The sequence below is a fragment of the Embiotoca jacksoni genome, unplaced genomic scaffold (genome assembly GCF_022577435.1).
Source record: "Embiotoca jacksoni isolate LCO1_2020_lvr unplaced genomic scaffold, fEmbJac1.0.p SCAF_2, whole genome shotgun sequence".
Taxonomy (NCBI): domain Eukaryota; kingdom Metazoa; phylum Chordata; class Actinopteri; family Embiotocidae; genus Embiotoca; species Embiotoca jacksoni.
The window spans coordinates 13479357-13501805 of record NW_027185340.1 but is presented as its reverse complement, the minus strand read 5'-3'; the positions used below and the strand labels follow the sequence as shown (position 1 = coordinate 13501805).

The 22449-nt window shown below is 40.3% G+C and overlaps 2 protein-coding genes across 2 annotated transcripts; one reads left to right on the top strand and one right to left on the bottom strand.

Moving 5' to 3' along the window:
* Positions 1–1612: 1612 nt before the first annotated feature.
* Positions 1613–8674, bottom strand: tmem41aa (transmembrane protein 41aa). The gene is made up of 5 exons (XM_069154663.1): positions 8435–8674; positions 7369–7519; positions 6556–6717; positions 5753–5891; positions 1613–4663 (listed from the first exon to the last, which is right to left on the bottom strand). Exons 1-5 carry the CDS (start codon positions 8602–8604, stop codon positions 4443–4445), a joined length of 843 nt encoding a protein of 280 aa, XP_069010764.1. The 5' UTR covers positions 8605–8674; the 3' UTR covers positions 1613–4442.
* Positions 8675–8878: 204 nt separating this feature from the next.
* Positions 8879–22157, top strand: ehhadh (enoyl-CoA, hydratase/3-hydroxyacyl CoA dehydrogenase). Its single transcript, XM_069154662.1, has 7 exons — positions 8879–9143; positions 10505–10608; positions 11487–11656; positions 12109–12220; positions 12796–12900; positions 17631–17972; positions 18386–22157. The coding sequence occupies exons 1-7, from the start codon at positions 9073–9075 to the stop codon at positions 19636–19638; spliced, it is 2157 nt and encodes a 718-aa protein (XP_069010763.1). The 5' UTR covers positions 8879–9072; the 3' UTR covers positions 19639–22157.
* The last annotated feature ends 292 nt before the right edge of the window (positions 22158–22449 follow it).

Sequence of the window (22449 nt, the reverse complement as noted above, 5' to 3'; positions counted from 1 at the left end):
TGTCACCTTTCCGACATCACCCATCAGCTTCATCTATCAGACACAAGGTTATTGCCAATACGCACAGCTTCCTCCGTGTGTGTGTTTGTGTGCGTGTGTATATATATATAAAAAGAGAGAGTAATATTTATGAATCTATTTTTTCCTATTTTGTGATGAGAGCTATTGATAAGAAACAAAAAGAAAACAAAGTCCTTTTCTTTTTTTTCCTCAGTGGGACACTGCCATATTATTTTGAAGGGAAGTGTTTATTTTCTTGAAAACTAGACTATGAATAATAATATAATAAATAAAAACCTGAAAAAATAGGAGAACAGTAAAGTGAACCACCGCGTTAACTTTGGTCAGGATGTGAACAGTGCGCATGTCAGTATTGTGATCTACCTCAGGCTTCAGGGTACCTCAGTCCAATCTTTCATTTCCCCTTTTTCCACATTTTGTATGCCTTGTTAACTGATCATTTTGAGCATTTTTAATTTTCTTTTTTAATGAAAAAAAAAGAGAGAAAAGATCTACAGTAATCTCTACACTCTTCAGGTCCAGCCGACTAGTGAAACTTTGTAAACCGTAGTCAACTCTGTTGGATTGTGTTTGCCTGGACGCCATACAACCTCTTAAATAATACACGTCAAGGGATTTCCAAGTCGATTTTGCTAGAAAGGAAATATAGAGCAGGATCTAAGGGGTACATACCTGCCCGATGTGGTTCTGAATGTGGATGTTGTGTACTGATTTCACCATCAAAGAAAGACTAAATCAGTTGATATAAACAGAAACTAACCAACTGTACCTCCTGTTTTTCCCCAACTGTACCTCCAGGTTTTTTTTTTTGAGACTTTAAAAAAACAACAACAAAAAAAAAAAAAAACAGCAATGAAGTTTATTCACTTGTGGAATTTTTTTTTTTTTTTTTTTTTTTTTTTTAACAACCCAACCCAATCTTACCAGCTCTATTTGATAACATACTCTGGGGTTGATTTTAAAAGTACACTGACAGGACTCTTGAACATGGTGTAAAACCTTAAGTCTTCTGTGTAGAATGTAGAACAGCTCGAGTCGTTGAAATGTCACTGTGTACGACAAGATAACTGTATATCTGTAAACATGTACAATAGAGTCACACATAAATGCATCGTTTTCTGTCTCTCTATAACACTTACCAAGTCTGCACTTGCATTGTGAGGGAAGATTAGAGCGTCACAGCTTCCCTCAAACTGACCTCTAAATGGTTTTCCTCATCAGTCTATTTGAATTTTGTTGTTGTGCTGTGCATTTCAGAATTACCTCTCTGAAACCAAGACGGACTTTAGTTACTAAAAACCAATGTAGGGCAAAGGAATTAAATAAATGAATAGGGTTAGGGTAACTAACTTTAGTGAAAGTTAGTGTTTGTCTGTGGAGTTCTTTTAACTGTTTAGAGCTGATTTCTATTCTCGAAGGGCAGACTTTTGTCATCAGATGAGGTGGATAATTTTTGTCCCACTGAACACAGACTAGCAGTGCTAAAAAAAAATAAAAATCTAAAACATAAAAGGTCTAACAAACTCACACAATGCCTGAGGCTGTTTTCAGCAAGCCTCCCCACAGCCGGTACAGTACCTCATACTGATGATGATGATGATATAGCTCACCAGACTTGATTTACCCTGACCTTATACCCACATAAATGCAGTACGGTGCTTCTAATCAAGCGCATGACTCCTGTGGTGGTCTGCTTCACTTTAGTAGGGCATGTCTAGGAAGAAATGGCTTTTCACAGTAGCACTGGAAATTGTAGTTTGTCACTTAACGGCTTGTCTGACTGTCAGGAGTAGTCTTTTTATTTTTTTTAGAGCGGTTTTGAAGTTGCGGCTCTTTTCTTTGCATTGCAGAGGACTCTTCAGACCTCTGTCTCTCTCTTGTGTTTTGGGCTCTTTATAAGAGCAGGTTTTCCCTCGCTTGCTGGTTCGGTTTCACTGTGGCGTTGCGAGAAGAGCGTCCCGGTTGTCAAGACAACCGCAGACTGAGTGCGAAACCTGTCGAGATGATAGTAACCTTTTCTTTTTACTTCCAAGGATTGGTGTTTCTAGGTTTTGTGGGGTGTTGCTAGGCATTTATTTTCAGAACCAGAAAACCACAATTACACACATCACTGAGGGTGTACAGTGTTGTTAGTCATATCACACAGTGGTTGCATAGCTTAGGCTTTATTTTGTTTTCTGTTGATCTGGTTTTCTTGTCATTTACACTGATTAAATAATGTAGTCTGAAGCAGTAGATGAGATTCTTTAATATTCATTCCTGTTAGATCACTACCAATTATACTAGCTGTTAAATTGTGGTTGAAAAGTCTCGTAGCTAGGATTTTGAGCAGATTTCGGAATTGGAAAATAATGCAAAGTAAATATGCCTGTTTGACAAGCAGAAAGGTGGACAGAGTATCCAGGTCTGAAAATATATAATAAAACGTGTTCTGCCTTTGGGACTGAACAGAACAGAGGGCATTCAACACCATCCAAAAAAAACCCGATGGATTAGGTGATGAAGGTTTTAATCTGATCAAATGTATGCAGAACCACAGCAGTGTTTTTTTGTCCTATCTTGTTGTTAACTGAGAAAATGCAAAGCATTGCATGAGACTGTTGCAGGCGATCCAGTATGTACTACACTTCATATAGCACTAGACTTTGAATAGTGGTTTTTACATGGATCCATTTCTTCACTGCATTTCACCATTTGGGAGATTCCTTTTGTTTCCTCAGTAGGTCACAAGTCCTACATTTCCTACAGGCCAAAAGGTCCCAAACACCTCAAGGTAATTGGTGACTGTGAACTGGACAGACATATGATCCATTTTTAACACATCTAGTGGATCCATGCCTTTCTGGTAACAGCCATGCTGTTGTTTTGAGTTGTGAGTGAACTGTATTGCTGAGCAACCTGGATCTGAGCAATAAAGAATATTTGCAAAAAAACGGTTTACACATGTTTCACATTTCATTATTTCAAAGCTTTTACACCTCCACCATTAAAAGGCGCCACAAATGTCACAGCAGAACTGTGAGTTACATCATTCATACATTGGGACTACATCGCCTGGGGAAAACATTTGGCCATTTTTAAACAGTCCTGCTCCAGCTCTTGGCTATGCACAAAATTATCGTCTGTTGATTAATGTGAATCACATTACATTTAAAAGAATTCACAGAACAAAAAATAATTGCAGACCTCAAATTTAACTTCTTAACCCACATGAAGAAAGAGCTGGGATATGACACTTTATGCAGTTTAAAGACACATGGAGCATGAAAACAGGCAGGAAGAAGGATTTTGTTGCAGCACGAATGCTTCACACTGTCTGGATTAACTGCACAAAAAGGAATCGAGTGGAATATCTTCACAGTAAAGAGGCCTTCACAATTAGCCTCAAAAACTGGTTACTTAAAAGCCTCTTTTCCACTGCTGGCATCGACTCTACTCTACTTTCATTAGTACTTTTCTGGATTTTGGTTTCCACTGCAGTACTACAGAGAAGCTTTGCAATCATTACTAACATGATGCACACACATGCTGGGTCCTTTGTCTGGCAGACAAACAGAGGAACGTCTTCACCCCTGAATATACCACAGTGTGGTTTTGGGGGTTGCCATGCAACAAATCAGTGATCTGCGGTGTCATCAGCTCAGCCTGCTTGGAACCCTAATCGAGGTGAAACCAAAAATAGTTGCAGGTACAAGCCACAACTTTTGCCCAAAGAAAAAAAAACTGTGAGAGTCCAACTGGGCCGATACTGTTAGTGGAAAAGAGGCTAAAATGACTTGTGAACATAGAATTGTGATTTGTCAGAGGCCAAACTCTGGTTCCTAAATGACCCTAAATACAAAACTGCCCGACAGTTTATCTTTTATTACAGATTGTACTCAAATTGTAAAATGGGATTGTCAAACAAGAGACAAAACACTTCAAGTTGAATAGTAAATGCTGCAGACACAATCAGTATTTCAGTTACAAATTAAATTATTTATACAAACCCAACAAAGCAATCATCTGAACCCTCTAGTCTCTACAAACCTTTAACATTTACAACATTTTTTCCACATGTCCGTGTTGGAGGTAGAAGTTGGAGTCTAAAACTGCTCGACAGGCACTTTGAACACAAGCTGTTTATATAAAATCAAAACTCTTCTTGCAGCACAACACGAGCGCAAGAGCAAAGATACTCTAAAATTCTTCCCTCTCTCTTTGTTGTGGCACAGAAACACCAACATTTGGAAACATAAAATACTTCTTCAAATCCTGATGTGCCAGTCTGATCCTTTTTCCAAATAGCGTCGACCCCTTTCCATTTCCGGGCGGCTCCGTAAAAGTAAAGCTCTTCAGATAAAGTCACAACTTGAAATACATTCGCTCTCCACTTCAGGAGGAATCAAAACACCAATGAACAAAGTCACTCCCGGAACAGATCACTGGACCTTCTTGTGTGCGACGAGTCCGTTTTTTGCTGGGATGTCCAGTTTGAGACTTTTCTGACTGAAGCGGCGGATGAGGGCGCCGGGCAACAGGGCCATGCAGGCAATAGCCAACAGTTGCAAGAGTCGATCCCAAGAGAACAAGTCATCCAGCGACGACACCTCAGACAGCATGACGCCTGTCTGGACGCAGATGAAGTTGTACGGCAGGAGGCCTAAGAAAACAGCAGAAGGTGAAAAACATAATTTCATGGTATTGGTGTTTGAACTTATGTGTTCCCGTTTTCCGTGATTTTGTTGGTGCCATCACACATTCAATTTAATGCAAATATTCCCCTGGCAGATGTTTTTGTCCAACACAGGTGCATTCCAACTTTCTAGGGACAAAGCTACTGTCGATGTCTCCTAAAGCTGGAAGTGCAGTCCCTCCAAAACGAACCATGTTTACTGCTGCACTACAAGTGCTTAGGGGATTTTTCCACCATAGAAATCAGGCTTTAGACACTGCTGCGGGGAGTGGTTGAATCCTAAATAATATGTCTGTCATGAGTTTGTTCCCACACTGCAGGTGCACTAGTCACAAACAGCACAAAGACTATTAATATGTCAGAGAAACAATGTTGACATTCCAGTTGGATTGATGCATGCACAGCATACATGAATGGCAGATTTGACCAACAGATAAGTACCACAGGAACAAGAAGGGATGTATACATGATCAGGTCTTTTTGTGTTTCTATTCTTTCCCCAACAATAAATGAGTTCTCGTCTCAGTACTGATTATGAGACTGTTCCAGGCAACAGCTGCATTTACATTCAAGGCTTGAAAGAGGTTTGCAGGTGGGATGTCTTTGCTGGATGAAAAGGTGAAGATTATTGATCCTTTTTTCAACCTGCTTCACTATCAGAAATCTTTATTGCCATTGATACTTGTGGTAAAACAAGATGACCAACCACAGTTGACCAAAGCTTTTTTAAGGAGGTGCACGTGAGCTGCACTGAAACCCCAACAGTAAATCCATCTTCAGAGATACAGTCAATATACATACGGTGCGACAGGAAACACAAATATTTGAAACTTGTGATATAATCTTTGTAGTGGCTGTTTGAGTCGTGATTTAATCACTTCAAGAATCTATTTTAGTTTCCTTTCTTCTGCCTAGTTATCATGATGGACTTCAGGCCACACCGTTTAGATTTAGAGCGTGGCCTTACGGAGTACATGATGTACATTAGGATGAACGTGGAGAGTCTGCAGGTACATCATTTACTGACAAGTCATCAATCAGCTCATCTGTGCTTACCAATAAAGACTGAGCAGAAGAAGGAGGTGATGGGGATGTTGACAATGGGGGCAGACATATTCAGGAACCAGTTGGGAGTCATTGGAAAGAATCTCAGGAAAAGCAGAAAGAAGAACAAACAGTCCTGGTTCTCTTCCACCTGGAAGAGACAGAGAGGAAAACACGTATGTAGGCACACAGTGGATGCATATTTTTGTTAGTAATTTCAGTTTTTTTGGTGGCAGCACATCGTCAAAACATCCGATGTCAGATTATTGTATTAAGAGTGATGTGTGGGTTAGCTGATCAAAAAACATCTTTTGATGGTGTTGCAACTGGCCAGGGAACTGCTGCATTACATGCTTAACATTAGAGATGAGTGCTGATTTAAAAAAAAAAAAAAAAAAAAATCAGTTGTCTGTGATTATTCCTATCTACCATTGGGTCTGGTCAAGGACAAGAAGAAATTAATAAATCAGATTCTATGTGTAAAAAAGTGTGTACGGAAAATTAAATATGAAAAAGGTTCACTACATGATGATCCACTCCTCTTTGCGAGAGGTATATTTGCATTGAATTTAGAAAAACACCAGTGATTTCTTGTTAGCGGTTTGGTGTTTTTCATCTTTACTGTTTACATTCCACACAGTCAACATTGTGAAGATGTTTCCCTCCATCACTGAGAAGACGCATGTCCCCGAGAGAACGGCTGAATGTTGACACTTTATCTTGGTGCAGCGTTGCTTTCCAAGTTTGCATGTTTGACATATGTGGTTTCTGTATTTGTCGCCTCGAGTTCTGTTTACATGGTGGCACAGATGTACCTTCCTCTGCAGCATGGAGACCTTCTCAGGGAAGAGGTTTACGATGTAACGTTTACCGAAGGCCTGGGAGAGGAAGTAGCAAATGGTTGAGCCCACAGTTGTCAGCACACAGGCAAGCAGCAGTCCGTGATATGCTCCAAATATAGCTCCTGCGAGAATGTTCTGCACAAAGACAAGACGAGACCAAAGGCCTGCGTCACTAGACGGCATCACGATGTGTTTAACACACATCAATCAGCTGTGACATGCAAAACTACAGTTTCTCTACATGTGGAAGGAGAGAAATACTCTGTGATGTAACACTGTTGAATAGACACGTTGAATAATCCACTTCAGCCTGCATGTAGTTTGGGCTTTTTTTCTGCGCTGCACACAGTTGTGAGGACAGCGTGATTAAAGTATTACAAATAAAGAAGTGAAACGGAGAGCAGTCAAGACTCCAGCACCGGGAAAAAATAAAGGAGTCTTACATCCCGCTGCCATTTGCATTATCTGAATATTTGTATCCTTTGTCTTTAAAGAAAAGACACACACACACACACACACACACAGGTCAAGTGCCTTTTCATTTTTCCCTGATAATGCATGCAAGCATCATTTTATTCACACCTACCAGTTTTTAGTCAATTTCAATCCATGTGCTCATATTTCTTTAAAACGATTCAAAAATGCAAAAAAAAAAAGCCAAAACTAAATCTGACCCACAGAAATTAAATATATTAAATCATGTGTTAAGGCATCTAACCTAAGAAAAGCCTGTCTTGTCATCCAGCATCAGCACAGAGGGTATTTTTGTAGTTTTGTTTTGCTCACCAGGAATGAGGATCCAGGTATGGCAAAGGACTGCTTGTAGAGATAGGCACTACAGAAGAGAAGCAGCACATATCCAGTGTGCTCCGTCTTGTAAAACTGCAAGAGCTCAGCCAGTTCCCGCAGCTCGTCCAAATCTGAAGGGAACTTCAACCTGACAACATCCAAACTCAAGTTAAATCACATCATTCACTCTTCCATCATTTCCCAACATGGTATGAAAAATATAATTTTGTTCGCAAATATTCAAACATTGACAACAAAATAGTCGATAACTAAATACCTGACACCATTTTGGACAATAATTATCACAACTGTAAAACACCCTGCCATTATTACATATCTTTGTCACAAGTATTTGATAAACTCATTTCAGTCGATTTCTTTGTTAATATTGGTATCAGATTTAAAAATCCAATATCAGTTGGGCTCTACTTTTTAATACCAGCCAGAAAGCAATATAACATCTGTTCCAGCAGGCAGGACTTGGCCAATAATTATAATTTTTTTTCAGTATCTCCAAGCAGTATAAAAACTATCCTCTATATTGAATTTAATTCGTGCAATTTAGGCCCATATAAGCATCAGATAAAAGCACGCAGCGATGGATTAACCAATGAAAAAAAACAAACAAAAAAAAAAAACGTGTTTTTTTTTTAAACAAACAACAACAACAACAACAACCACTCTTTACTTGCTGCAGGTCTGACAGCTGACAGAAACTACCAAAGAATGACACCAACAACCATCGGTCACAACAAGCCCACTTTTCCTGAAGAGGTGCGACCACATACTGAACCTTTCTGAGGCTGGTCGGGTGGAAACTAAATTCAGCGCCTGTTAATGCTTCTAAAAAAAACACATTATTAGATAACCTGCGTATCAGGACTCAGAAAACTGCTCTGTGTGGCTAACATGAGCCAACTAGAGATACAGCAGGGGGCAATTTAAATACACAAAGGCTTTTTTTTTTTTTTATTTATTTTTTTTTTAAATCGCTTCTATAAGCCCTCTTTTGTTTTCGTGTATTATCTTCTCTGGCTGACAGCTGACGGCTCACGTCAGTCACCTGCTTGGCTCTTCAGAGGGCTGCTCGGACTCCGCCGTATCCACATGTTCAGTCTCGGCACCGGGCAGAGGACGTGTCCGCGGGCCCGCAGGGAGGTACAGGGACAGCGAATACAGGTACAAGCTGGCTGCGACCACAACAGCGATCAATCCGACGAGTGGTGAGCGCATATTCCTGTTTTGTTGGTCAGCCGGGACAAGTGTTTACCTCCTGCTTGGTCTTCCCTCTTCTTCTTCTCCTCAGTTTTAAGGACCGTTGGCAAAGTCAGTTTACAGGTGCATTACCGCCACCTACTGGACCGCGGTGTGAAGCGGTCGAGGGGTATGATAGTGATGTATGAGCTGAACGATATAATGTTATTGACCCATAATAAATGATTTATAGTCAACATTTTAATGCACATTAATAACACAAAGGAAGGAGATAAAGCAAGATGTCTCTCGCCTCCAGTCCAGGTGAGGGCGGTAGTGCTCCGAGTGTTTGCCGTTAACCGCCCTTTAAAGCAGGAAACCAGAAGAAGAAGAAGAGAGAAAGCGTGATAAAGGGGATGAAGTCCTGCTGCTGGCTGGACTCAAGTTTCAAAGTTCAGTCTGCTCACCAACAAGAAGTGCGACATTTGTACGTGTTGTTTGGACACCATGGCTCAGTTCAGTGTTTCGGGGTCTGTTGGCCTGATTACTCTTCAAAATGCTCCTGTTAATGCTCTCAGGTGAGTCAAGAACAACGCTGCAGAGCTTCTTTATTCTTCCCAGGATGATCGTCAAGGGCAAATGTGGATGTGGCTAATATTTCATAAGTGCATTACATATGCATGTAGCTGTACAAAACGTGCACATAAATAAAGACAGAAGAAGAGAGAATATCTCGACTTTTTTTTTACCACAAGAAAACTGTTCTGCGTCAGTTTGTCACTTGGTAAATGCCCCTAAGAGCTGTAGTCAAGTGTGATTTTGAAATACTTTTTCTTTACATGAATATTACCATGTTATCCTACTTTATACTTATTAACCTGCATTTTAGAGAGTTGTATTGCACTTTTCATTTCACTGCACAATAGCTTAAAATACTTTGTTACTGATTAAAGGATGTTATTGTTAAACAGGACCTTGACCTGCTCACATTGATTACATGCATTAGTAATGATCAGATCAGAGCCTTAAGTCTCTGACAGTGACCGTTCGGCTGCATAATGAATAATAATTTATGATGAATGATCATTTTAAGTAATTTAATGTACTTTTAGTTTAACTTTTAATGCAGAACCTTACTTATAATTTAAGTTAAAAAAAAAAAAAAAATCAGATTTCCTCTTCCACCAGTGACCTGAACAAGGTTCATCCTACATACAGTGTCCACAGACAGACATGTCAGACCCAGCTGGTCGACTGTACACTCTGAAATATGTTTGCACCACAGCAGAAGGCTGTAATTAATCCTTTACTCATGGATGTTTAACTGAGAGTATTGTTTACTTTTTCAGAAACACACTGTTACACTCACACCTCCAATCTACGCAGTACGACACATACAACCACACAGTGCTAAAATCTGCTGGCCACTGGCAGCTCTACTGGAGCACTTTGGCTTGCTCAAGGGCACATAAGTTCATGCAGTGATGGAGGAGCACTTTCCCCAAACAAATTCATCCAGTTTGCTCTTCATTTAGGCCACCATTGACCCATTTTACAGGCTTATTCCATATATAATATATGCCATATTCTAAATAATGAATTTAACTGATTCCGTGATGCACTTTTTCATTATTAAAGATTAATTTATCAAACATGAGTTGTGATTTTTCGAGGGTGCAACTACAGAGAGTAAGCAGATCTGAATTTCTCAGTTTGATTTCACTTAACATTTTGTGGAATTCAGATTGTTAATAGTGTTTGCCATATCTCTGAATCTCATAGCTATTAATTCTAATTTTGAATTTGGGAATAAGGGCTGTTAGCAGAGAGGTTTTACTGTCCCGTAATATGAACTAATAACAGTTAAATAATGTATAATATAATAATAATAAAAGTAATAAAAAGGTAAGTAAAAACATGTGCCTCTTTTTTAATCCAGTGCATGGGTGAGGCAAGGCATTGTTGACATGATGGAGAGAGCGCTCAGGGAGCCAGAGGTGAAGTCTGTAGTCATCTGTGGCCAGAAGGGAACTTTCTGTGGGGGTATGGACATTTATTTTCCCATAACATCACAATATTGACACATGCACATGCATATCTGTCATTTTCATTGAGTTTCAGAAGCAAATGTGTCCGGAGGTTGTCTTTTCTGTTTATTTTTCAACTTTATAATTCAAGTTGTGCTATTGTGATTTAACAAACACTTAGTCATAATAATCATTTTTATTTATATAGCACTTTTCAAGACACTCAAAGACGTTTTAATGCAGGAAGCTGTCATGGAAGGAGGAAATGTGATGGAACAAGAGAGGATATTACACACCTGTTCCACAAACTGGAAACTGGAACAAATTGGAACATGTAGAATTGCTGCAATCACAGCATTAACGGGTGCAGATGGAAACACATGACCACAAAATAGGAAGTAAACCATTGCACTGGGAGGTCCAAGAAATGTTCCTTATCAATGCACGATTAATAAATAACAAATGGAATACTAACTAAAATAATTCAATATTAATAAACATGAGCTAAAGAAGAATATAATCTGCACTGGAGCTGCCACAAATTTTTGTTTTTTATCACTGATTACCCTTCTGATTATTTTCTCACTGATTAGATTAGTGTTAGTCTGTAAAATGTCAAAAAATAGAGTAAGAGTCTAAAACACAAACATGTTCAACACACAAAAAAAGAAAAGAAAATAGTCGCACTTGAGAAGCTAAGACATTAAATCATTTTTGACAAAATAACTGAAATGATTAATTGATTGATGAAAATCGTCATCCATCCATTCTGTGTAATCTACCTTTTAAAAGACCAAATCAGGAGCAAACGTCCTTGTGGAACCAGATGCTCTTCATATTAGTGTGTCATTTCTGTCTGTGTTTCAACCTCCTCGTTTCTTTTTTGTGTAACAGGGGCCGACATCAAGGAGTTCGGGACAAACATGACTGGCCCTCCTCTGATACCGATGATCCATGCCATCGAGGCTGCAGCCAAGCCGGTGGTGGCAGCCATAGAGGGGGTCGCTTTAGGCGGAGGCCTCGAGTTAGCACTTGGCTGTCATTATCGAATCGCACACTCTAAAGTTAGTTCATGCTTCAGATATCTCTGTCTCTCTCGGTCAGTGTCTCTCTTATGTCAGTGTTGAGCTGCATCAGTGTCTAACTGACAGTTTTATCTTGCGTGTTGCAAAGTGACTGCAGAATTGTCTTTTCATTAATCGTGTCTCAATATTTCTGTTTGTTCAAAGGGGTTAGAAATAGTTAATCTGTGTCAGTCCAGAAAAAAAAAAAATTGAAATTTAACGGTATCTATTTTCCCCTCCATAACCATCAGTACTCATCTGGAAGTAACACGACAGTCTCATTTGTAGTTTATCCACCATACATTTTTTGACTGTCTTTGTCACTGATATAGGCAATGTATTACTTGTAATACATTTATTAGATATAGAAAGTCGTTTCTGTGAATATCATGCAAACCAACACTGTTCAGTACTGTCCATTCGTCACATTTTGTGCCTTTGTGTCCTCGCAGGCCAAACTGGGTCTTCCAGAGGTGACTCTGGGTCTGTTGCCAGCTGCAGGGGGAAGCCAGCGTCTGCCAAGGCTCATCGGTGTCCCAGCTGCTTTAGACCTCATCACCACAGGTAGCAAAGATAGATGACCTTTGTCGGACTTTTGTAGTGTTGCGTAATACATGTTTTAAGAGTACTGATCCAGCTATAGGAAAGCATGACTAAAATATGAAGAAGTCACCAAACACTTCCTTTCTGACACACATTTTTGTATTTTAGTTGCAGCTGCACATATAGAAGCCCCTGTGTGTTAAAGTGATTAAGATTCATTTTTAATGATGCTTTGGCAGAGCAGTCTGTTACACATAACCCTGTAAGCATGAACACAAGAATGCAACCATAGTTAATAGAAGACACTGATGACCAGCAGAGGTCAGTATGTGTTAAGTTTTAACGTGCGCACTCCTCAGATCAGGATTATCTGAAATGTTCGTAACAAATCTATTTATATAAACTGTACTAAACTTTATAAACTTTTTTTTTTTTAAATTCATTCTATTCTATTTTGTGTCATTGTTATTTTATCTGATGAGGGCCAGAATCAGACAGGGGATGTTGTCAATATAAGGTTTGCATCTGAGCTTATATTATTCATGATCTAAGAGATTTCCCACGTCACTCACATAGAGCCTTGATGTTTCTGACAGGTCGTCATGTGACTGCTGCTGAGGCGCTGCTACTTGGAATAGTAGATCAGGTTACTGATCACAACACTGTAGATGCAGCTGTGAAGTTTGCCTCCAGTGTCGCAGGTGAGATACAAAACCCCCCAAAAAACAGCGCAAAGTACGCTCTGGTATAAAATACATTCTCTCTTCGCTGGTTAAAAAAATGAACTCAGTGGAAGGAAGAGAAATTCCTCATAGAGAGGTTATTTTAGGCAAGTCTGACATCAAGAAGTGTCAGCATTTACGTTGTGGAAGACAAAGGAAGCAAAAAACACACCAGCCATAAATGTTTCATGGCTCTGTCAGATGTGCTCTGATGTCTTCACTGCTTTTGCTGTATTATTCAGAAGGGCGAAAAGGGACAAACTTCCCTTGAATATTAATAATGGGCCCTCACCAGCAGTCATTTAGGAGGACGAGAATCGCCCTGCGCACAACAATCAGACTCGTTTAACCATTGAATGGATTGTCAAAGTGTGCCGCATCCCTGCAGTTACGGAGGAATGATTTCTCAGTCTATGTAAAGAATAATCCATTCAGCTTTGCTAGATAGTGATAACACTGTCAACACCAGTGAGTCCAACTTTAATGAAAAATAAAACATTGATTTACAGCCCCGTTTCTAAAAACGTTGGGGTGCTGTGTGAAATGTGAATAAAAACTAAATGCAATGATGTGCAAATCTCATAAAACCATATTTAATTTCAAATAGATCAAAGACAACATATCAAGTGTTGAAACTAAGAAATGTTATTGTTTTAGGTCAAATATATGCTTATTTTGAATTTGATGCCAGCAACACGTCTCAAAAAAGTTGGTAAACGATCATGTTGACTACTGTGCTGCATCACTTTTTCATTTTACAACACTGTAAACGTTTGGGAACTGAAGAGACCAGTTTCTGAAGTTTTGGAAGTGAAAAGTTGTCTCATAATTGCCTAAGATACAATTTTAACTGCTCAACGGTCCGTGTTCTCCTTTGTCGTATTTTTCATTTGAATATTGCGGCAAATCTTTTAAACTGGAAACAGGTCTGGACTGCAGGAGGCCAGTTTATCAGTGGATCATTCAGCATTAATGCTTCCATCCAGATGTACAAGCTACCCATGCAATGTGCACTAATGCATCCCTGTACCATCACCGATGCTGGCTTTTTAACTGAGCGCTGATAACAAGCTGGATGGTCCCTCTCCTCTTTAACCTGGAGGATGCAGCGTCCATGACTTCCAAATAGAATCTCAGATTGTGATCCATCAGACCACAGGACAGTTTTCCACTTCACCTCAGTCCATCTTCAATGATCTCGGGTCCAGAGAAAACTGCGGTGTTTCTAGATCATGTTTCTTTCTGGTTTCTTCTTTGGAGAGTTTTAAGCTGCATTTGTGGATGCAGCGATGAACTGTGTTCACACACGATGGTTTTCAGAAGTGTTTCTGAGCCCATGCAGTGATTTCCACTCCAGAATAATGTGTTTTTAATGCCTGAGGGCCCGAAGATCACCACCATCCAATATTGGTTTTCAGCCTTGTCCCTTGTGTTCAGAGATTTCTCCAGAGTCTCTGAATCTTTTAATGATATTATGAACTGTAGATGATGAAATCCACATATTCTTTGCAATTTTAAGTTGAGGAACATTATTCTTTTTAACAGATTGTTGCTCTATTTTCCCAAACAATCTTTCACAGAGTAATGAACCTCTCCCCATCTTCACTGCTGAGAGACTCTGCCTCTCTGAAATTCTCTTTTTATACAGAATCATGTTGCTGATCTGTTGCCAATTAACATAATTAATTGTGAGATGTTCCATCAGGTGCTTTTTCTTTTTTGAGACATGTGGCTGACATCCAATTCAAAAAGAGGAAATATTTTTCATTAAACAATAACATTTCAACACTTGATATGTTGTCTATTTGCAATAAAAATAAGGGTTTATGAGATTTGCAAATCATTGCATCCTGTTTTTAATTTACATTTTACACAATGTCCCAACTTTCTCAGAAACAGGGTTGTAGTTTGCTCTTTAAATAACAGCTGGATCTTTTATGACTTAATGTCATATTTTCACAGCTCCTATTATGCAGAAAGTGATGTTATTCTCCAAAACAATTTTACAGTAGACATTAATATACATTTTATTTTCTGATTTAGAGGTCTTGTTTTACTTTTTGGGAAGCTAGGTGAGCTCTTTCCACCTGTTTCCACACTTTATGTCTGTGGCTGAAGTCTAATACTTAACATGTACTGTAAATGTGAGAGTGGGATACATTTTCTCACCAAACGCCTAGCAAGGAAGCAATGAAGGACTTTTAGCAAAATGCACTATTCCCTTTATTGTTTTGAGTATTTGAGTATTAAATCCCCTCTGGTATTGTGGACTAATACACACACCACCCACTCTGCTGTGTGGTTTTGTGTGTTAGAAAACAGGAGGGGAAGTTGCATTTTGTTCAGTGGAGCCTTGGTTGTACAAGAGCTTTTGATTCTTCTGCATGAAACAAACCCCGCGTGACATTATATTTTCAGGACTATACTGTTGGCTGTGGGTTTTTCAGAGATGTCCCCTTCAGCTTTTTACTGCAAAATTTCCTGTCAATTACAGCTCATTTCTAAGGCATTTAAGTTTGCAGGAAACCTGTTAGTGTCCTGTATTGTGCCTTTAACAAACAGTCTTACGCCATCTATGAAAACAAAATCAGCCGTGAAGTCTGTAGGGTCACATGTAAAACAACATTTTACAATCAAAAAGATGACTGCAGTCATGCTTTTTTTTCCCCCACACTGTACTGCCAGGATGACTCTGAGTGGGTGAGGAAGTGAGTGTTGTTAGTACAGCTGAGGCGTAGAGTGAGTCAGACAGAGAAGTCAACAGCATACAAGATGGTAGATTTGAGGAGTTGGGACCGAATTTGTGTTGATTTTAACAGATATTTCAGTCTTGTGTTGATCAGCCGCGGCGTTAAAGGTCCCACATTTTACAATTTTCTGTCGTTTTATTTGACGGCATTAAAACCACAAGAAGATTATTTAATGCTCTTAAGTACCAACGACCCTCTGAATATAATGTTGCATCTCCTTCCTTAAGCTTCTCTTTGGAGTAATTACAAAAACAGGCTGTTTTGTTTCTGTGTCTTTAAGGCACATTGCTATCAATGACCCTCTTTTCTGATTGGCTGACTCTTTTCTGACTGATGCACATCCAGACCAATCACAGGTTTTCTTCGGTCTTGTAGCTTTCTAGCTCTATGACGTAATGAGTTTTCTTCAACATAAAAAATTGACAGTGACAGAGCTGTGCTGAGGGCGGACCTATGACAAGACTGTGAGTTTGTGACATCACAAATTTAGGAAAAGTCCAAATTGCACAGTTACTGAATACAGGCTATATGCATTTCTCTGTGTACTATGCGTCTTGATACTTTTACAGTATTCATATAGCACTTAGATCGGTTTTATATTATAAAAAGTAAATATTCTTGAATTAATATATAAAATGTGGGACCTTTAAATGGTCAATGTGTTTCTATATTTGCAAACCAAATGCAATTGTTAGAGATGCATAGCTGATGAGAATAAAAGTAGTCTACCACACCACTAACACATGGTTTCATATTAATGCAAAAAGCAATTTGTGCCCTTAAATAGAGGCATGTATTGCCTCATGCGCACACACTTCCCCCACACACACGCGCACACACACGCAGTGTTCGAGTCTCTCGTGGGTGACGAGATTAACTTTTTTTTTTACCGCAGTAGTTGCAACATCTGCCCTCTACATCTGTCAGGATAGCCAGGATTCCCAATCGCTGCACAACAAATCCACAGCTCAACCATTTACAGATTAACCGCTGCAATAATGCTCTCCTAAATTACACTGGAATCACATTGCACTGGCACACAGCACCTCATACATAACATTATAGACAGAATAAGCATTTAACTGGTCCAAAATGACTTTCACCATCCACCATCCACTCTTCATTCATAATATACTGTGTTCGACAAAATAGTTTGTTATTGGACTAAGTGGATACTATTAATCATATGTGGCTGCTGTCCCTATAAGCTTTGCCGTGGTGACCCAGTTTCTGGCTCTGGACCCACAGCTGAGTGTAATTCTCACTACGGTCTCATGTAATCATGTCAGAGGACACAGGAATAGGAATTAAAATGCTTTTAACAAGGCTGTAGCAGAGTGGCCATCTTCGTCATTTCATTGTTCCCAGGCTTAAATCACAGCAGGCAGGAAGTCTCGTGTTGCAAAGTTTTGGATCTAATATTAAATATTCCCTTGTAATTTCACCTGGAAAATTGCTCTGGTATTGTACCATTGCTCAAAGGCCTGAGAATCACAAAAAAAATTTCAATTTCCCCCGCTTTGCTCTCGGAGTTGAAAATTTACCGACTTGTTTTCCCAGAACCAAATTGTTACTTTTCATTTAGTTTCAGATCTGTGTTATTCAAGGTGAACTGTAACTTCACTGCCGGGGTCCCTCCCATTATCTGGAAATGGTTTGTTTGTCAAATCATTCTGCTGGTAGGAGCTAGTGGGGTATCTAGTAATTGAGTGGATGAGTGTACCTGAAAAAACAATTATACCCAGACTTGCAGAGTGCCATTTGACAAATTCAAGAAAGTGGAAAAAAGCAGTATCGGTGAAAACCAGGAGGCACTTTTAGGTTAAAAAAAACCCAACATATAATCATGCAGATTTACATGTACAGAAAGGTAATTACAGAGCAGATTTTTGATTCAGCAGAAGTTACTAAGATAAAAGTAAACGGTCATTCCTCACTTCTTCCATGTTTCTTTTTCAGGACAATCACTGGATGCTCGTCGTATAAGCACTTTTCCGTGCCCACGCCCCGCTGATGTGGACGCTCTGTTGGAGGGAGCGATGTGGAAGGTGCGTCGGATTGCCCGTGGAGCCATAGCACCGGTTGCATGCGTCCAGGCGGTGCGTGCAGCTGCCACCCTGCCCTACGCTCAGGGTATGGAGCGGGAGAAAGAGCTGATGGCCACTCTCTTCACCTCAGGCCAGGCCCGTGCTCTGCAGTACTGCTTCTTCGCTCAGAGAGCCGTCGGCAGGTGGAGCATGCCCAGTGGAGACCGCTGGGACACCAGCGAGCCCAGGCCTGTACATAAAGCAGCTGTCATTGGTAAGAGCTTTGGGGATTTTAATGGCTATTTGTCCTGAGCTTTCAGTTAATACAAGCACATTGACTCATCAAGCTATCTGTGTGGCATCTCCAAATTCACGTTGCCTATGGAAACTAAGCCCTCATTTACAGTTCAGCTGAGTTTTGATAGATGAGCTCTCTTCCCTGCAGGGAAGATTGGATGTATGACAATCTGGATATGAGGCTCAGCAGCTTGTGCATTAAAATTGCAAGCTTTGAAAAAACATTATGCTGCTAGACTGAAAACTATATATAGTATAGAACTGCACAAAAAAGTTTGACTTGTTATTATTTGTATTTTTTTTTGCAGTTTCTCAGAAATGTTATGGTCTTTGCATGACTGGTGATTCTGGCATTTTTTCTTTTGTCAAATTGTGATTTTGTGCTTCAAGGTCTTGGCACGATGGGAAGCGGGATATCCGTTGCCCTTGTGCAGGCTGGGCTGTCTGTGGTGGCCGTTGAAACCCATGAGAAGCAGTTGATGGAGGCAAAGCAGGCCATAACAGGCATGTTGGAGCGAGGGGCGAAGAGACGCGGGGTGAAACCTGCATTTGATAAGATCAGGTACAGCCACAACATCCAGCCTTTAGCAGATGTCGACCTGGTCATCGAAGCCGTGTTTGAGGACATGGCACTGAAGGAGAAGGTCTTTCAGCAGCTGTCTGCCGTTTGTAAACCAGGCACCTACCTGTGCACAAACACTTCTGGACTAGACATAGACCACCTGGCTGCTCAAACCCGCAACCCGGAGCTGGTGGTTGGGATGCACTTTTTTGCCCCAGCCCACGTAATGGAGCTGCTGGAGGTAGTGTATGGGCCCAGGTCATCTCCACAAGCTGTGGCCACTGCCATGCAACTTGGGAAGAAAATGGGCAAAGTCAGTGTGGCAGTTGGAAACTGCCGGGGCTTTGTCGGAAACCGCATGCTGAAGCCGTACCTGGAACAAGCTTCCTTCCTTTTGGAAGAAGGAGCCACGCCTGAGTTGGTAGATGGAGTTCTGGAGGAGTTTGGATTTGCGATGGGTGTGTTCAGAATGTCCGACCTGTCTGGGCTCGACGTGGGCTGGAGGGTCAGGCAGGCTGACGGGCTGGTGGTGCCTCATGCGACCGCAGGACGGCAAGCGAGAGTCCGACGAGGCTGCAGGTACAGCCCGCTGGGAGACCTGCTCTGTGAGCAGGGACGGTTTGGTCAGAAAACTGGCCGGGGATGGTATCGGTATGACAAACCCGGCAGTCATCTTGCTAAGCCTGACCCTTGGCTGCACAGCTTTCTGGAGGAGTACCGAGCCCGGCATGGCTTGGTGGTGCGCCGCATAGACCACCAGGAGGTGCTGGAGCGTTGCCTCTACGCCCTGATCAATGAGGGCTTCCGCATCCTGGAGGATGGAATAGCTGCAGGACCTGAAGACATCGATGTCATCTACGTGTCTGGCTACAGCTGGCCGAGGCACCGCGGAGGCCCCATGTTCTACGCTAGCATTGTGGGGCTGACCAAGGTTCTGGAGAGGCTGGAGCACTACCACCGGGCTCACCCTGACGTGCCCAACCTGCAACCCTGCAGCCTGCTCAGGAAGCTGGTGGCAAGTGGCAGCCCACCTGTTAACAAGTGGAGGGAGGTCATGAAGACACTCCACAGCCAGCTTTAATCCTAATTCAGCAAAATTAATTAACTGCTATTTTCTGATCTATCCAAGTTAAAATAACACAATTTTATGATTTTTCCACAATAAGAGCTTTATTATGTACACTCTGCATCTCCGGAGATACGTTGTGCATTAGGGTATAAATTTGACAGTTTTATGCCTTTTTTTTTTTTTTATAGTTCGTGTGACAACTTTTTAAATATTTTGACAACAACGAGCCATTACATTTTGAAACAAAACATCATATTCCTGTTTTTATACTACAGTCTTCTCTGTGGTGTGGTACGCTAGAAATATCGTATCAGCAATAGAGGCTAAGAAAAAAGTTGTGAGCATTTTGACAAGTGACAATGTGTCAATGCGTTATTGACAGCAATGCCAACCATCCGTCAAAATATGCCCAACTACTGCTGGTTGGACATTGCTGGAGAAAAGGCAATCATACTGTATCACCCAAATCCTCTCCTTTCTTGTGAGTGTTGTACCCAGATCCAATCTTTGGGCTTGGCACACTTATCTTCCTCTCTTTTCCTCTTTGGAGTATCATTTCAGTGACCAACAGGGTCGACAGAAACACGGAGCTCACCAAGGTGACTCTTACGGTGTTGGTCCGCAATGAGCTTTTCATTGTTGTCTACACAAAAGTCAAGGCTGCCTCTTCCTCTTCCAATGTACGACCCGTCGAGTAGTTCTTTTACTCCAACTTCTGAGGCCCATAAACTCTAAAAAGACGAGTTACCAAACTCAACGATGTGAAAGATTTGTCGAAGTAGACGATGCAGTCCGAGGTGTATCTGGTGCTTCTCCACGGCTGCAGAACATTTGCTTCTAACCCACACTCGTCGTCCAGAGGTCGAGTAGCACCATCAAATGTAGACTTCCTACATAAAACCCGACTCACCAGCTCACACAAAAATCTTTGACCCCATGTTTTTTTGGAAAAGATGAAGGAGGTTCCTGCCCTTCACTCCCAACACACGTCAATTGCAAACAGACATATATTATATAACATGCATAACAAAACCACTTGATCTTTTGCAATACTCCTCTTATCATTACATATTCATCTTCCCTCATTTGTTCTGATTTTCTCCCTCCTCTGTCTGATTACTACAGATGGCATTCAAATTGTCCCTGGTGCAGTTGCCATCCTGACACTGTCCCTGTATACACAGCTCATCTTCCTCACTGGTTCCCACTGAATTTGATGAGCCATCAGGTGGCACAATCATAGACAATCACCTCCCTTTTTCTTGCACTGTAAAAACCTTTGACAGAAATTCACTTAAAACGTGTACACTGGTGAATTAATCAATACACATAAAAACTGAACTAAAGAGTAATCAGTGTTTCACACCTTTATGTTATTGATTATCTGTGGATTATAGGCCTAAAATCATAAATATATCTGAGTAATTGTTTTATCTGGGCAATGTATCCTCCAGGATACATGGCATTCTGTGCTTGCTTATCAAAGTTGTGAAAATGTCATTCATTATTCTTCAACGAGAAGAAAATAATCCTTCATCATCCATCCCCCCAAAAAATATATGTATCCCCTAAAATATGAAAAGTAATAATACTAGGTCTTCTGGGCTACTAGGCTGCCATTTTGGATTTTGATACAAATGATAAGTCACATGACCTGAACATATATATTGCACATTTGGACCTAATAATGCTGATTGATTTCTATTTCTACAGCTGCTCAATACAGAGTTTGGAAAAGAGGAAATATTAATAAAATATTTCCTCTTGCAACAATGAAAATAAAGTGAGTAAAAAACGTATAAGTGCTCAAACGTAATGCAAGGTAGAATCGCATTATGCAAAACGTGGAAAATGGAAACATGCAAATGTATTAACACCCATTGAATTGTATATGTAAACTGAATGAGAAATGTAAGTAATTTCAGTTTTAAAATCTTCAGTAGAAAGGGAATGAATTGAATGTCTGGATGGCCACAGACATGAAGGACCTTCTGGGGCGTTCACTGACACATTTAGTCATTCAGATCAGTCATTCAGTCTGAACATGCTCGTCTGGATAATCAGGACACTGCACAGGGCGGGAGACGCTGTTCATGATGGAGAGAAGGTTTGACAACATCCTCCTCTACAATCTATTGACTATATTATTGTTTCTAATATCTTCTCTCCCTTATGTTTGTGCACTGGGGTAGACAAAATACTAGAAACAACTTTCAGTATAATGCAAAGGTTGTAACAGCTGAAAGAAACACTTCTTTATTATCAGTGTCAAAAGAACTAAACACGACAGGATTTGCAACGATGTTGAACTGGGCGGAAGTAAATTGTACAGAAGTGTTGATTCACTTTATAGTGGAATATAATGAATACTGTGATACAACGATGTGAATATATTGCCTTGTTCTGTAATATGAGATTCTGCTTTTAAGCCTTGTTTTTTAAAATTACCAAAATTTTAGTAAACCATTCGTAGATAATACAATTTTGTACATTTATTATATATGCAATGTGATCTGATACCTTAATAAAGAGACGATATATAGTCATGTAGTGCTCTTTGTGATTTCTCCTGAATTGGTTGTTTGAAGCTAGTACACTTTGTAGAGCATTCATTATGTTTGATTTGTCATTCTGACCTTAATTCATATGATGACATCTCCTATCATTTATTTCATCAGGGAAATATTCTGGAGGAGAGTGGAAAAGCTGCTTTTATTGTGTTGTGCGTCTTGGGTTTATGTTTTCTGCTGACTCAGCTGCAGCAGTGACAGAAGAGAGCCGAGGGAGACACACAGCTCTAAATTGCTTTTATATAAATCAGTG

Bases quoted from the DNA above. Each gene is read 5' to 3' on its own strand.
- tmem41aa (XM_069154663.1), bottom strand. From the start codon at position 8,604: ATGCGCTCACCACTCGTCGGATTGATCGCTGTTGTGGTCGCAGCCAGC. The intron at 7,520-8,434 runs GTGACTGACGTG...GGATGTTGTCAG, and splicing joins CCCTCTGAAGAGCCAAGCAG to GTTGAAGTTCCCTTCAGATT. The intron at 6,718-7,368 runs GTGAGCAAAACA...GTCTTTGTGCAG, and splicing joins TACCTGGATCCTCATTCCTG to AACATTCTCGCAGGAGCTAT.
- ehhadh (XM_069154662.1), top strand. From the start codon at position 9,073: ATGGCTCAGTTCAGTGTTTCGGGGTCTGTTGGCCTGATTACTCTTCAA. The intron at 12,221-12,795 runs GTAGCAAAGATA...TGTTTCTGACAG, and splicing joins TTTAGACCTCATCACCACAG to GTCGTCATGTGACTGCTGCT. The intron at 12,901-17,630 runs GTGAGATACAAA...TTTCTTTTTCAG, and splicing joins GTTTGCCTCCAGTGTCGCAG to GACAATCACTGGATGCTCGT.